Raw genomic sequence first — 15,951 nt, 5'->3', positions numbered from 1 at the left:
AGATACCCTAAGCCTGTGAGGCACCGAGTCAAATACATGATATTCACACCACAGTAACTACCTCGTATTTCTAATCATTACATTAACTAGGCATGAATCTCAAACATGAAACTCATGTAGAGAATCTAACTTATCGATTACAACTCATTTAATGTTGTTTGAACATCCTCTGTCTCTGAACAGACCTGTTGGTGTTTACAGGGTGGGGCGAACGTAGGTTCACAGTTGTGAGGACCCTATACACGGTTATTCTTGTGTTAGTGGTTAATTATTCCACTGTTTTCCGTATGAGCCACTGCAAACCTCCTTTTGCCCCTCTGCGTACAGAAGCTGTGTGACGCACAGCCGTTGCGAGGTCCAGAGGCGTAATCCTGCTGTGTGTAGTCAGGTGTCCTCAAGTCTGTCGTCAGCTGGGAGAACACAGGGACGTTTAGCTTAGTTAATGAGCTTGCTAACTAAGATAATATGCCTATTTTTAATGTCATTTAATTATACAGTTTAGTGTGTGCTTGTCTCTTTATATTTGCCAGCATTTTCATGTTTCTCATTAATACACATAGCTTGTAGAAGCAGTATTTAGACATCTACCAATTTGTAACAATTTTATAGTAAACTCTACCTTTTAATATGACAGTGTTTTTCTCTAAAACAAAAACTGCTTTTTCTTCCTTGAATTTATTCTTTAATTTGTGTATGTGTGTTTTTAGGAGGTGATTCCTCACATGGCTCAGGAGTACGGATTCCAATACGAGCTGGTCCAGTATAAGTGGCCCCGCTGGCTCCATCGGCAGACGGAGAAGCAACGGGTTATTTGGGGTTACAAAATTCTTTTCCTCGATGTCCTTTTCCCTCTGGCAGTGGACAAAATCATTTTTGTTGATGCCGACCAGGTAATAAGGTTAACTTTTGTTTTTATTAGCACTTAAACTTTTTTTACACTTCGGAGTATAGGGACTCAATTTATGTTGCTGGTCTTTATCGTCATCTTTTTGCCCCGCTACATAAACATGTGAGACAGGATTGTGATCTGAAAGCAAAGCATCATTTTTAAAAAACTGTCAGAATTCCAGGAAAATCAAAGGCTTTACAGGAAGTACCATTTGTTATTTAGGGCATGGTGGTTTTCTATCTGAAGTAGGAGGGTTTTTTTAAATTTTGGTAATTAAAAATAAAAAATACTTACGTTAATCATAATATATGTTATATGATTTCCTGTGAATATGAGCTAATATTTGCATCAAATGAGCTATTCCTGCTGGAAGAGTTAGCAGTTACACCCTCCCTTCTTCTCATTCTTCCCCCGTCAGCAGCATTCTCTGGTGTTTACTCAGAAACCAAACCCTCGTTATTCTGTCACTGATGGGAAAAAAGCATCCCCGATTTGGCCCAAAAACGATTATGGTGCTCAGCTTTCAAAATTTGTATATTTAGAAATTGTGATGATTTTTCCCCGTTACTCCTTGCATACCTCTGTGATCATTAATGGCAAAAAATGTTTTCATTAACTGCTCTGTTTTAAAATTCTAAAAAAACAAGTATTATGTAAACATCAATGTTATATAAATTAAATGGATGATTAGTATTTCTATTTAGGATGAAAGTATATTTTCAAATTCAGTATTAGATTTTACTTACATTGTAGACGCTGTTTTTGATAAATGTGAGTCATTACAGGTAAAAACTAAGAAAGCAGGCGCCGCGGGTGGTGAACTAAGCATCCCCGCGCACGCTGTCTGACAAGGGTTATTCCCCACCTGCCCGCAGTGTGTATGGTGGTATTTTCCCAGCAGGCTGGCGTCTGCTAAAAAACGAAACTTAAAGACACTATTGCATTAAAGCCATTGAAGATAATCAGGAGATTTTTCTTTTTGATGCAAATTAATATTTGCCAATATATAATAATAGAGATTTGTCATAAAAATGATTGAGTTATTAATCCACACCCAAAGAAACTTAGAGCTGTGCCCTTGTCTAATGTTTAGTTCCTTCCCAAAATACGTTTTGTTTAAAATATCAATACGTTGATGAAAATGATGTAGTAAGTTATTCTTACTAATGAGTGAGACAGCCGTCATGTAGACTAGGTATACAAATGTCAGGCTTTTCATCTGTGAGAACGAGAGAAAGAAACGGAGACTCACGTGGCCTGGAGACCCGTGAGGGCGGCGCGTGCTCTGTGTTTCTGCAGTAGGGCCGGGGTTTGAGGGTCACGTAGAAGGGGCTTGTATTGTTTTGTGGTCCTCATCAGAAAAGCACCACTTTAATTATGCAGGTTGTGAGGCATGACCTGAGGGAACTTCGCGATTTTGACCTGGACGGCGCTCCTTACGGGTATACCCCATTCTGTGACAGCCGCGCTGACATGGATGGGTATCGTTTCTGGAAAAAAGGATATTGGGCATCCCATCTCTTAAGAAGGAAATACCATATCAGGTAAGAAAATGTGTACTCCTGCCTTTTAGTAAATAAGTAACTTACGAATCACTGTAATACTCCGTTCTCTTAGAGATTGTACAATCATGGCAGCCAGTCACATTGTGCCCGCGCTTGCCAGTGGCTCCGGTGAGATCTGACCTGCACTAACTCATCAGACCGCTGTGATGACCTTTTGAGATACTGCTGTTACCCGTTTGTGGATGTGGAAACGGAGGCACACGGCCCTCCCTGGGCTTACGTAACCAAATCGAGCTAAACCCAAGCGATGCGGCTCAAGTGGCGTGCTCCTAGCTACCACAGCAGATTAAATTTGGTTGTGAGGTGACACGATGAAGATGCTGTCCAAATCTGTTGCTGTTTTGTAGGGCCATGGGTTTCGTGAGATCTTGGAAAGATTTGAGGGGACTCTAAAAAGACATGGGTCCCAACAGGATTAACAAACTTTAAACCCCTTGGAAAGGGGTTAGATACTGGGAGCGAATTCATGAAAGGCTCCGTTGTTATCAGCTGCAGGGGTCTCTAAACAAAGGCTGGGGGAAGGGGAGCGCTATGAATAACAGCCCACCAAGGAATGCTCCCTTTTTGCAGCGCCTTGTACGTAGTGGATCTGCAGAGGTTCCGACGGATCGCGGCAGGGGACAGGCTGCGGGGCCAGTACCAGGCCCTCAGTCAGGACCCAGACAGTCTTTCAAACCTAGACCAGGTGAGTGAACCGGTCACGGACAGGTCGCCAGTCTACAGGTGGACACTGCGCCCGACCTCTGCCGGCGAGCTGCACATTTTTATAGTTTCAACCTCCGCTCTTTATGGAGTCCTCTCTCGGATATCTAGACTTAGATATAATTTTTCAACTGCAAGCTCAACATTTTAAAAAATAATAGTCCTTTGTCTTCACTCTTCCACCTGAAGCCTCCCCTCCGCACTCTCTGCCCCACCTCGTGTGCCCTGTCCTTTTCTTACCCACCTCCACTGTCGCTTAAACGTGTCTCTGAGCTTTACGACGACTGGCCCTCCTGTGCCCCATCCGGCTACCGCCTGGCATCTGTCTCACCTAATGGGTACTTTTTTCTTCACGTCCCACTGAGTAAAACCGGGGAATAATTCTACGCCCCCATTAGAATGGTAGCCGTGAACGAGATTGCGCCGAGTGCCAACGAGGACGTGCCATGGCTGGAAGTCACATACATTGCTGGTGAGAATGTAACGTGGCACGGCCATTTTAGCAAATAGTTTGGTGATTTCTTACAAATTTATATTTACACCTATATGTGACCAGTCTTTCCACTTCGAGGTGTTTACCCAAGAGAAATAAAAACACACATCTACAAAAGACTTGTGCGTGAGTAGACACGTGTGTCGTCGTTCCACGGTGTGAAGGTCCCCCTTGGGAGTTGTGCTCCTGAGGTTAAAATGAAAGCCGTTAGCGTGGTGTGTGTGTGTGTGTGTGTGTCCACGTTCTGCAAGACATGTTTAGTTGCGTGGGTGAGTGCAGAGGCTTCAATTCGGCCAGGACTGTAATTTCGCCAGGTGAGTACAGGTCAGTGAGACGAGGGTAAGACAGCCGAGAGGACATTGGAGAGGTTGACTGCAATGATTAACCATGGAAATTGGCTATGTGAGGAGGGGCACCGACGTGAAGGGGTGAGGGACAGTGAAATAGCGGCAGGATCAGTTGGTTGGAGGTTTGAACCGTGGTCAAAGGATATTGCTATCAGAGTACTCGGTGGACTGAGCCGAAAATCAGGAGGTGGTCCGAGTGGGGTCATGAGTCTGAAATCTCAGAGGACTCGACTAGGACACAGCCATGGGAGAAGGCGGCTGAGGTAAGAGGGCACACCAGGTGTTTGAGAAATGGGGTCCAAGGAAAAGAGCTTTGGAAGAAGGGACAGTGAAGCTTCTTTATTATTATATAGTAGACTTTCATTTTTTACAGCAGTGTTAGGTTTAAAGAGAAAAAATAAGCAGTAAGTACAAAGAATTCCCATATTTATGGGCTCTCATTCTATTTCATTGGTCTCTTTGTCTATTCTTTTGCCAATACCACATTTTCTTAATTACTATCAATTTTTATAATAAGATTGTAAATTCAGTAGTGTAAGTTGTGTGTCATCTGACTTTGTTGTTCTTCAAAATTGTGTTGGCTATTCTGGATTTTTTTTTTTTTTGCCTTTCTATATAAGGTTAAAAATCATTTGGTCAATATCCACGAAATAATTTGCTGGGACTTCTATTGCGATTGCACTGAATCTATAGATGAAGTTAGGAAGACACGTTATCAATGTTGAGTCTTCCCATTCAAGAACATGGACTACCTCTCTATTTATTTAGATCTTCCCAGATTTCATTCATTACAATTTTGTAGTTTTATTTTATTTTTAAAAGATATTCATTTATTCTCAGAGATAGTGGAAGGGAGGGAAAAAGAGATAAAGAGAAACATTGATGTGTGGTTGCCTCTCACATGCCCCCTACTGGGGACCTGGCCCCAACCCAGGCAGGTTCCCTGCCTGGGAATCAAACTGGCGACCCTTTAGTTTGCAGGCCAGCGCTCAGTCCACCGAGCCACACCAGCCAGGGCAACAATTGTGTAGTTTTCTTTCTTCCTGTAGAGGAGCATATTTTATTAGATTTTTACCTAGGTTTGTTTGCTTGTTTGTTACTAATGTAAAGGTGTCATGTTTTTAATTTCAAACTCCAGTTGTTTGTTGCTGGTAGCAGTTGACTTCTATATATTAACCTTGTACCCTAAAACCTTGCCGTAATATTTAGTTCCAGGAGTATTTTTTTTGATTCTTGGGACTTTCTGCATAAACAGTCCTGTCATCTATGAACAGTTTTATTGCTTCTTTTCCAACTTGTATACTTTTTATTTCCTTTTCTTATCTTACAGCATTAGCTACTACTTCCAGTATTGATGTTTTAATAGGAGTGTTGAGAGAAGAACCTTAAAATTATGAATCTTGGAGCTTGGGTGGGACGGCTAACACAGGCACCCTTTGTTCCCTGTGGGTGCGGGAGGAAGCCTGCCCTATGCTCTGGAATGTAAACCACCATCCTCTGGGGAGGGCAAGGGGAGGGCTTTACACCCCCTGGCCTGTGAGCAGCAGTCTCTGAAAAAGGCATCTCTGAATCTCTGCAGAGGTCACTGTCTTTAACTTACTGGGCTCATTTGCCATTTAAACACCCTTTAACTCAGATGCCATCGTCTTTGCTTAGAAAGCCCTGAGCGCGCAGCAGTGTGCAGATGTTCACGGCACAGGGTTTTCCAACAGGGAAATGAAGGTCGCCCCTGTGTCTGGAGAGGGAGGTGGTGATGGACGCAGGCAGTGTGAGCAGAGAACCCTGGGTTTCCAGGCAGGTGGAGGTCGTCTGGGGAATGGAAAGTTGTGGTTTTCTAGGCCCCCTCCTTCAGCCCTGATGGCAGGGGTCAAGTCCAGGGTGGTGTGGACTTAGTTCCAGTGAATGGATTCATTTGTGACACAAGATGACTGGGTCAAGGTAAGTATTTTACAAAACACAACACCAAAAAAAAAAAAAAAAAAAAAGCTCAATTAAAAAATAGACAAAGGACCCGAATAGACACTTCTCCAAAGAGGACATACAGATGGCCGATAGACGTGTGAAAAGATGTTCAAGGTCACTAAGTATCAGAGAAATGCAAATTAAAACCACAATGAGATTTCATCTCACACCGGTCAGAATGGCCATCGTAACCAAATCAACAAACAGCAGGTGCTGGCGAGGCTGTGGAGAAAAGGGAACTCTCGGCGCTGTTGGTGACGATGCAGACTGGTGCAGCTGCTGTGGAGAGCAGTATGGAGACCCTTCAACCAAATCAGAAATGGATCTGCCTTTTGGCCCAGCAATTCCACTTTTGGGAGTATATATGAAACTCAAAACACTAATTCGAGAGAACACAAGCACCCCTGTGTTCATTGCAGCGTTATTTACTATCACCAAGATATGGGAGCAGCCCAAGTGTCCATCCATAGATGAGTGGGTAAAACAACTGTGGGACATTTACACAGTAGAATACTACTCAGCCATAAAAAAGAAAACATTTACCCTTTGTGCCAGTATGGATGGACCTGGAGAACATTATGCTAAGTGAAATAAGCCAGTCAGAGAAAGACAAGTACCATATGATCTCACTCATATGTGGAATCTAATGAACAAACTGAACTAACAAGGAAAATAGAGTCTTATAGATAGAGAGTAGGATGACAGCTGAGGGGGTGGAGGGAGGTTAGAGGTGGAGGGATGGAGCAAAAAAGGAAAAAGGACTCATGGACACAGACAACAGTGTGGTGATTGTGGGAATGGGGTTATAAGGGGACTAAATGGTAATGGAAAAAATACAATAAATTAAAAAATTAAAAGTTAACTATTTAAAGCTTCAATATAGATGTATCGGGTTTACATGTTTTGTAGGGTCTGTTTATAATGACATCTTCAAATTCTTTTGCTCTGACTCTAATCTCTACCTCTTTGTTTCAATCATTTTTTTTCTGTAGGATCTTCCCAATAATATGATTTACCAAGTTGCCATTAAGTCTCTGCCTCAAGACTGGCTGTGGTGCGAGACCTGGTGCGATGACGAGTCCAAACAAAGGGCCAAGACCATTGACCTGGTGAGTGTCTGCGGTGGTGTCCGCAGTGGACAAGCAGGTGCGGAAATGGGCGGTGGAAACCTTCCACGTTTCACGGGGGGAACGGTGCGCGCAGGTGCCCTGCTGCTCCGCCTCTCATTCACCGTTGTGTTTACTGAGGGTGGCAAGTATAGGGCTGTGTCCAGGGGTCCCCACGTCCCCAGCTTTGGTGAGCCGCCGAGAAGGACCCCCAGCACTGAGAATACAGTCACACTCGTGGCCGTGATTTATTCCAGTGAAAGGGTACAATGCAGAGGCAGCAAGGGGAAGGGTACCTGGGGTGAAACCAGAGGCAACCAGGTGTGGGCCTCCAGGAACTCCCGCTGTGAAGTCACGCAGGAAAGGCTGGCCTCCTTCAGCTAGGAAAACTCTCACAACGCACATGAGGTGTCGTCTGCCGGGGAAGCTGTGGGAAACCTGGTGCCCAGGATTGTTACTGGGGGCTACTCACCTAACACCCCGTCTGCCAGGCACATTCCACACCTCCCAGCATCCAGAAGGAGGCAGGCGCTCGGCGAGACTTGTATAGCTTGCACAGATTAGACACAGTGAGGGGCTGGCGGGACCACTCCTGATGTTCGAGTTCCTGATGTCCCTGAGGGCCCACCCTATGAGCAGGCCTCTCAGGACAGCAGGACAGCAGGCTCAGGCTGCTGGGGGAGCTCTTTTCCGCACAGGGGTTCTGGAAGAAAGGCCGGGAGCCGGCTGAAATGTTTGAGTTAGCTACCGTCCTCGCGTATCAGCAGTTTAATGCTCCTGCCGAAAGTTTTCCCAGATAAAGACGACCAAAGTAATTGTCTCTACTCAAATTATTCTGCACATGTCTACTTCCTTCTTATTTTTGAGAATATTTTTCTTACATTTTCAGTTTAAGATATTTAACTGTGCTACACAGTTTAACTCTCCTAGACATGAAATATTTCAAACTAATTTATTTACTGTCTAGAACTCATATTCGAATACTATACTGTCTTTAACAGTTACAAGGTAATATCGTTCCTTTTTTGACCATATTGGTTTATGTACTAACTTCAGTATAAAAATAATTGTGTGCAAGACCTTCACTGAAGAATAAACTATCTGAATATTAGAATTCATACAGTTCTGAACAAAATAGGACAGAACAATAAAATATAGAGATGTTTATCCAGCTATGTATAGAAATATATAGGAAAAAAGTAGCATGCCAACATGTTAGAATGCAATTGTGGATGATAGAATGTAGCAGAAACAAATAAGATTTCGTTATTAAGAAAGAAGGGAAATTTTTATTGAGTTTATTAGGGTGACATTGGTTAGCAAAACTCTACGGGTACCAGGTGTACAACGCAAACAAAACCTCACGTGCACACTGCATTGTGCGCGCATCACCCCAGGTCAAGTGTGTTTCCGCCCCCGTTCCCCCCTTTACCCCGCCCCACTTCCCCCCACCCCCCTTTCTCCCTGGCAGTCTCACGCAGTTGTCTGGGTCTATGATGGATGTATGTATGGCTTAGTCCCTTCTCTGCCACCCAGTCCCCTAACACCTTCCCCTCTGACAGCTGCCAGTCTGTTCGGTGTCTGTGAATCTGTTGATTTTGTTTGTTAGATTATTTTGTTCATTAGATTCCAGGTATAAGTGAGATGATACAGTGTTTGTCTTTCTCTGACTGGCTTCGTTCACTTAGCATAATGCTCTCCAGGTCCATCCCTGCTGTCGCAAAGGGTAAGATTTTCTTCTTTTTAAGGCCCAGTAGTACTCCGTTGGGTAAATGTACCGCAGTTGCCCCTCACCTACGGATGGACACTCGGGCTGCTTCCCTAGCTTGGTGATGGTAGATAACGCTGCAGTGAACTTAGGGATGCTTGTGTTCTTTCCGATTGGTGTTTCTGGTTTAGAAGCGAGGGACTTTTCTAAAGAGAGATCGAGAACATGACTGAACATAGCTAAGATGTTGTTTAAGGTTGTGCTGTAACGTAAAAGGTTGTGACTCCCACCTGGGGTCTTCCAGAGGACTGAGGTTAACTTGAGTTCCTGTGACGAACCCCACATGTCCGTGGGTCCACGCTCACACAGGTGCAGGTCTGAGGGGTGTCCTCTCGGTGCGTAGCCCCTGCATCTCAGAACTCGAGGCCAGTCTCCATCCAGCCTGTGGCACGTTCTTCCTCTGGGTCCCTCCATCACGTGTCCGTCTGTCCGGTTCAGCGGCTACGGGCCACATTGGCCACTGAGCACTTAAATGTTGCTAGTCTGAATCGAGAGGAGCTACACGATGCCAAATACACGGATTTGGAAGGCTGCAGTAAAAAGAATGTAAAAGTATGTCATTACTAATTATGTGGATTACATGTTGACTGATAACATTTTGGACATGTTGGGTAAATAAAGGGCAGTATTAAAATTCACTTCACGTGTTCCTTTTACATTTTCACTAGTGGCTACTAGAAAAGTTTAAACCACACGTGCAGTTTCCTAACATTCCTGCTGGGTAGCATGGGGAGTGAGGGAAAGGGAACGTGGAGAGTGCACCCAGACTCCTGAGGCCCGGGCCCCTTTGGGGGCTTGGTCGGGCCGCCCCTGCAGGCGTAGGAGGAACTGAGAAGCGTGGCTCCTGGGCGGGCAGCTACTTCCCAGCAGTAGGTCTGCGTGGGAAAGGGCGGTGGCCTAAATCTTGCTGGACAGCCTAGCCATCTCTTCCACAGAGACACAGTGAGAGAACCTGCTAGTAAGTGAGCTTCTGGGGGGAAGCTCAAGGGAATGCAGAAAACTCCCAAGGAAATGGCATCGGGGGGAGGAAAAAGCGTGACAATGGTAGTGAAGGTGAGACTCTCCATTTCAGTAAGGAGTGCTCAGTCTGGCATTACTGAGGTTTGGGACCTCACAGTTCTGTGCGGAGCCCTGTGCGCTGCTGGATGGGTAGCGCATCCCCCGCCTCTAGCCACTAGATGGCAGTAGCACCCCATCACCCCCAGATCAGACTAAGGTCTCCAGACCTGGCGGAAGCTCCCCAGAGGGGCATGATAGCCCCATTTAGGCAACCCGGATATAGATTGTAGGGGGGGAATGGTAGCTCATACACACACAAACTCACAAAACCATGGTAGTTTTATTATAATCGTTTCTGACACTAAAAGAAGGAAAATAGTGCCAATATCTTTGCTTGGTAGGACATACTGCCTGCAAAGTTAATTTCTGGAAAGCAAACCCTGCTCTCCCTACTTCAGGAACACGTCACTGGAGGAAAAAGGTTCACAACAGAGTGGACTGGAAAGACCCGGTGAGGACAGTATAAAGACAACAGGCTCCTCGGGGCTCAGAATCACTAGCTTTGCCATAAGGCGTGGAGTGGGGGGCGGGGCCTCAAATTTCAGCAGCAGCCACAGGAGAATGTCGCGGACACATGAGCTTCAGGGTGCATTTTTCTGTTAATGCGGTTTGACGAGGGAACGGCTGTGTGACTTCGTGAAGTTTGTGCTCTCTCTCCGTCAAGGGCACCTCCGTTCCTTCCTTCCCTTCCTCCACTCTGGCCGCTGGCCCAGGGTCCTCTCGGACACCTCTCCGTCCTCACGGCTCAGGTTCGGCCCGTCAGCGAGACTGGTCAGCTGCACTGTCACATTCATCCAGCATCAGACCCTCCTCAGCCATCCTCTGCACTTTTGCCTTTGAAACTTCATTTAATTTCCCAAGAAACTCTATAGAGGGCCAATTGCGAAGTAGTTTAAATTGAGCATGTACTAGTGGAGCCTTGGAGGTGATCTTGTTTTAATGCCCCCCCCTCCCCGACACACACGCGGTTACATGACGTGTTAAGGTCTTCCTCTACCTGTCAGGGGGACTGTGAGGACAGGGATGTATGACTATTCGAATGTCATAGCTGTGAGTTGTGACAAGTGTGTTTCAGCTGATTTTTCTAAATATAATCACAATTGCGAATTAGAACAGAGGCATGTGAAAGGGGAATGAATGCCTTTGCTAAAGAAACTGAAGACATTTTGAGAGGCAGATAAATGGGTTTTTGCCTGTAAAGTAAAAGTATACTTTTTACTTTAAACATGTAAAGTATACTAAACCAGATTTTTAGTCCAAAGAAAAGGCAAGAAAATATTTATGAATATAGTCTGCTATGTTCTCTGTCCTAGTGGCCTTGTATTTAGATCTCTCGTCCAACGTTTTACAGGAGTGTTTGACAAACTTCTTATGAACCCCGAGAAGGTCTTTAAACAGTTTTTGTTTAAATTTCTGATTGAGGTATTTGCGTTGAGTATTTCTTGCTTACGTAAACTGTGATTTGTCATTGCATTTGATCTTGTCCCTATTGGGCTGATGCCAGTATTTCAAGTACTTGGGATTTAGGACTCTGCTCTTCACAAGAAAACATGTTTGCTTGCTCGACTGACCCAGTAGGGTCAGACAGGAGGTCCTCAAATACCTCCTCTGTTTCTGGAGCACGGCTTTTCAGTAACAAAACTTCATTTAAACTTTCAGTGCAACAATCCCAAGACAAAAGAACCCAAACTAAAAGCCGCTGCCAGGATCGTCCCCGAGTGGGTGGAGTATGACACTGAGATCCGCAGACTGTTGGACCGCTTGGAAATCCGGAAGAACGCACGTGAGTCCTCGCTCTGTGGGGTGGGGCAGCCGCGCCCGAGCTGCGTTAAATGACATCAGAGCAGATCACAAACTTACTTCGTGGTGAAGCTGTCCGACAAGGAGGTCGGAATTTCACTAAGAATGTCTGAGACAGTAAGAATACTTTCTACGTCTATTGAGATGATCATAGGGTTTTCATCCTTATTTTCTTAATGTGGTGGGCTATGTTCTGCACACGTTGGGCCCTCTTCCCTCCCTGGAGTAAGTCCCACGTGATCGCAGCGTGTGGTCCTTTCAGTGTAGCGGTGAATTCGGTGTGCTAATATTTTGTTGAGGATTTTTGCACCTATGTTCATCAGGGATATTGGCCTATAATTTCCTTTTCTTATGGCATTATGGTCTGGTTTTGGTATCAGGATAATGCTGGCCTTGGAAAGTCTGTTTGGAAGTAGTCCCTTCTCTTCTGTTTTCCGGGAGTGTTTGGAAAGGATTGGTGTTAATTCTTATTTAAAATGTTTGGTAGACTGCACCAGTGAAGCCATCTGTTCTGGACTTTTCTTTGTTGGGAGGTTTTATTACTGACTCAGGCTCCTTACTAGTTCATCCACTCACCCTGACCCGTGTTGTCTGTTGGGGGTTCCCCCACGCCCCCGTCCGGCTCATCCATGCAGCTCCGCTCTGCATTCATGTATTCAGCTGTATTCAGCTGTAGATTCTCTTTTCCATTTTTAGAAATGCATTGGCAGCCCTGCTCCAGTGACATCTCCTAAGCACTCCCCATTCTCATTGCTGTTTCCTTCTGTGTTTCTGTATTATCTTTAAGGTAGAATTTAGTGGAGAGAAACATCGTCTGCCATCTCTAATTGTGGCACAGGATGCATTGTTTTATTTTAATTAATTTCCACCTGAAAATACTATTTTGAATTCTCAGTGTTCTTAAATCGATAGCATGAGACAGATCAGTGATGCAGAAGGGAAAGAACCCACTTTTGTCCCTAAGAGTCTTCACTGTCATGAATCTCCCACTTGTTCGGTACCCTGTCTGTCTGACTGACCCCGCCCACCACAGAACCCCAGGTCCCTGCTGCTCTTCGTCCTTCCCTCACACCAGTGAGAGGGCGCTTTGCGCGGGGTGAGTAGTCCATTAGCATTTTTCAAGGCCTTCGTTGCCAGGCAGGGTGCTGGTCCCAGAGATAACAAAGATAAATGAGGTGTGGTCCTTGTCCTCCTGGACTCAGGGGAGCTCACTTCCAGGAGGGCACCAGGGCGGTAGTTACGATGCAGCACAATAAAGTAGATGCCATGATGTAAAAAGCTGTTCTCATGCTGCAAAAGGAAGAAAGTAGGTACTAAACTAACACCAAAAAGGATCCTCAGTCAGCAGCTGGGCTTTAGCTATATCCCGTACATCAGTAAGACGTGAGCTTATTTGATATGTAAGGTTTCTCAAGACTAAAGAAATTTTCCTCCCCTACAGTTTTGACACATGATGAGCTCTAGCATTGGCCTTTATGACAGAGAAGATAGAAGTATGAGGAGGAATCTGCCACCTGCTGGGAAAGTGTGGAACTACTGCTAAGACTTTTGGAAGTTTCATTAAGGATCAGTGACATTCTTCAATTTATTATTTAAAACTAGATTATTCCTTTTTCCTGACTGCCTAAAACACTGTGTTTCCACAAGTTAAAGTGATGTTTTGCCAGGTAACCAGTGAAACCCTGTCTGGCTCGCGGGGTTTACCGGACCGTCGACATCCTTGTGTGCTCCCGCGCGGTATGCACCTGTGCGTCCTTATTCGCCAGATGCATTTAAAGTTGGAGAAACATTTCAGTTTTTCTTTTGAAAAAGGAAAAGGACTCTTGGCTGTCTCTGAATAATACAAATAAATTAAGCCCATTTACCCGTCAACTGTGGCTGTAAACGGAAGGCACCGTTGCACTGTGATGTCATTTCATCTTAACTCATCTGGTGTTGTATCTCATGCTGAGTTCGTACTTTTTAATATTTCTAATTCCTCTTTTATAAAGTATCTGTGGGCTTATGGGGCATATGTTTGTTTGTTTTTTAAACTGGCTACTTTTATGGAAACTGAATTAAGAAGGTGGACTTTGTCCTCCTGCTGTGTATTGGTAATCGGTGAGTAGGAGTAGTCAGTGTTTAAAAACCATCGGGCTGTTCTGGAACCACAGCACTCGGGGACTGGAAGAGACTTCACTGTCAGGAGGACCCTGTCCCTGGAGGAAGCTGATGCAATAGGGCCTAGGTGAGTGTGAAAGCTCCCCGATGCTGCTGTTGGTAAGCGAGGTTTGGGGAGCATCCAGCAGAGTGTAGCCCCAGCCCCTTAAAAGGCCCTGTCACGTGGGGCCTCGGGCCATCGTGGGCACTCCTGGGCGATGGAGAACTGCCTGCCCGCGGTGACAGACTGGCCTGTCTTTGGACAGCTCCGCAGTCAGGTCCCCTATGAGCCACTGGCAGTTCTACTCTTGCTCCCTGGAGCTCATCTGGACATGTCCACTCCTCCGTGTGGCAGCACAGCCCGGCAGCTTCATTCACAGCTAATGAAGATCACAAGCCCTCCCCATCTCCTGCTCACACGTGCGTTTCTCGTTCGTCTGTCTGATGAAACGGAGTGGTCTGGGTGTGGCCTGCCCTGGTGGAGGGAGGTTGTTGCTGTGGTCCCCAGGGACCCTACGGGATGCTGTCGAAGGCGGCAGTGGTAGCTAGCCCTGAGGTGACCGTCTCCTCCGTGCTGTCTGGCTCACTCCCCTTTGGAGTCAGGTGCAACACCTGGGCTGGGTGAGAGGTCAGACATGCTGGGAGCTCCTGGGCGAGGTCAAAGGCTCGAGCGCTCCTCACCTGAGGGCTACGGTGGTGGTTTGGGCAGAAGCCCCACCTGACTGCAGGACGCTGCTTCACTTTCCTTTATGGTCAGCCTGCGTTCCGCTCTGTGAGACTCCTGTGGGAAGAGGCATCGGCCGGCACAGGCGCCTGACTCCTGTGCTCGTTACTGCCGTGTGCGGCCCACTGGACTCTATTTAATAGCGAAGCTGAAACTGCAGAGAACCATGGATGGCTCCCTTCCCAGCTTCTGCCTTGTGGTTTGAATGGCTGAATTGACGTGTCTCACTTACACTTGGCTGGTAGTTTGTATCTGATAATCTAGATTTATGAGTGTTTTATTGGGAGCCTCCTCTCTCTCTCGTCTAGCAACCAATGTGCCTGTGGCAGGTATTTTCATTGACTTCAGACCAAGGCCAGTTGCTCATACATTGCACAGATCTAAGAATTTGCCAACTTTGAGCTCTGTGGGGAAGGTCTGTATCAACGTTCTAGCCGTCCTCCAGTTTAAGACGTGCGGAGTGTAGACTTGAGAGGGGCGTTACTGTTGGTGGTGGTGAAAAATCTGATTGAGACGGGCAGCTCTCTGTGTTCACCACCCCGCTTTGAAGACTTGAACTAAAATGTGCAAACTACAGTGTAAAGGAACCAAGTCTTCAGACAAGGACAACTTCAGGATTAGAGTTTAACTGTGCTGCAACTGAAGGACTACCCACGGTGGCGCCCAGCCATCCAAGGACTTTCGGGAGGCGAGCGAGGGTCCCTCTCTGCGTTTGGTGCTGGGACCGCCCTTCGGCTCTCATAAAGCAGCCCCACCACCTCAGTTGCAGAGTACATGTCAGATGGCACCAGAAAACAGACCTCCCCGAAAGACTACAAATGAATCGAAAGCAGAAAGGTACTGGTTTTGACCATAAATATTTTTATTAAATGTGAAAATACAAGGGCATAAAAATAGTGCCCATATGTGTAGACATGTCTGAGGCCCATTTTAATTTTCAGTTTCTTTTATTATTAAAACTATAAATTGAGAAGGATTAAGGTACTCAGTCTTGTCTCATTCAAAACCAGCTACACAGCCTTCACGGAGGAGTGGTGTTGGAACTTCGGGAGCGTCTCCGGTGTCGACACTCTCGGCTCTGCTTCCCATGGCCGGCGGGAGGCAGATGACTGCAAGGAAACTGGGCCCCACACAGAGCCACGCAGTGGCTACTTTTACCCTTAAACCATTCAGCAAATGAGATCATCCATAAAAATAATGTCCCCACCTATTAACACTATTTGCAATTAAAGAATAAACTGCTACTTTAAAAGGAATGGTCTTAGACTAAGGATATTATGGGTTGACAAGTTAGCACTGCCTTCTCCCTTTCTTTGTAAACCTGGAGGAGTCCATCACATTCAGCGACGCTGCACGATCTCTGGGTTGCCCTGCTGCGTGCTCGGAGAAACCTGCCG

At 45.9% G+C, this 15,951-nt stretch overlaps 1 protein-coding gene across 1 annotated transcript in view; it reads left to right on the top strand.

Annotated features, from left to right (window-relative positions):
- UGGT2 (UDP-glucose glycoprotein glucosyltransferase 2) overlaps positions 1-13,487 on the top strand; it is a 115,240-nt gene extending 101,753 nt beyond the window's left edge. The window contains exons 34-39 of the mRNA XM_024566995.4: positions 708-890; positions 2,273-2,433; positions 3,025-3,139; positions 6,951-7,067; positions 11,551-11,674; positions 13,133-13,487. Coding sequence (XP_024422763.2) covers positions 708-890; positions 2,273-2,433; positions 3,025-3,139; positions 6,951-7,067; positions 11,551-11,674; positions 13,133-13,155 — 723 coding nt within the window. The 3' untranslated portion in view covers positions 13,156-13,487. The remainder of the gene's footprint in view (positions 1-707; positions 891-2,272; positions 2,434-3,024; positions 3,140-6,950; positions 7,068-11,550; positions 11,675-13,132) is intronic.
- Positions 13,488-15,951: the final 2,464 nt, after the last annotated feature.

Source organism: Desmodus rotundus, chromosome 13, assembly GCF_022682495.2.
Source record: "Desmodus rotundus isolate HL8 chromosome 13, HLdesRot8A.1, whole genome shotgun sequence".
Classification (NCBI taxonomy): Eukaryota; Metazoa; Chordata; class Mammalia; order Chiroptera; family Phyllostomidae; genus Desmodus; species Desmodus rotundus.
Note: the sequence above shows the minus strand (reverse complement) of the source record. Positions and strands in the feature narration are given on the sequence as shown.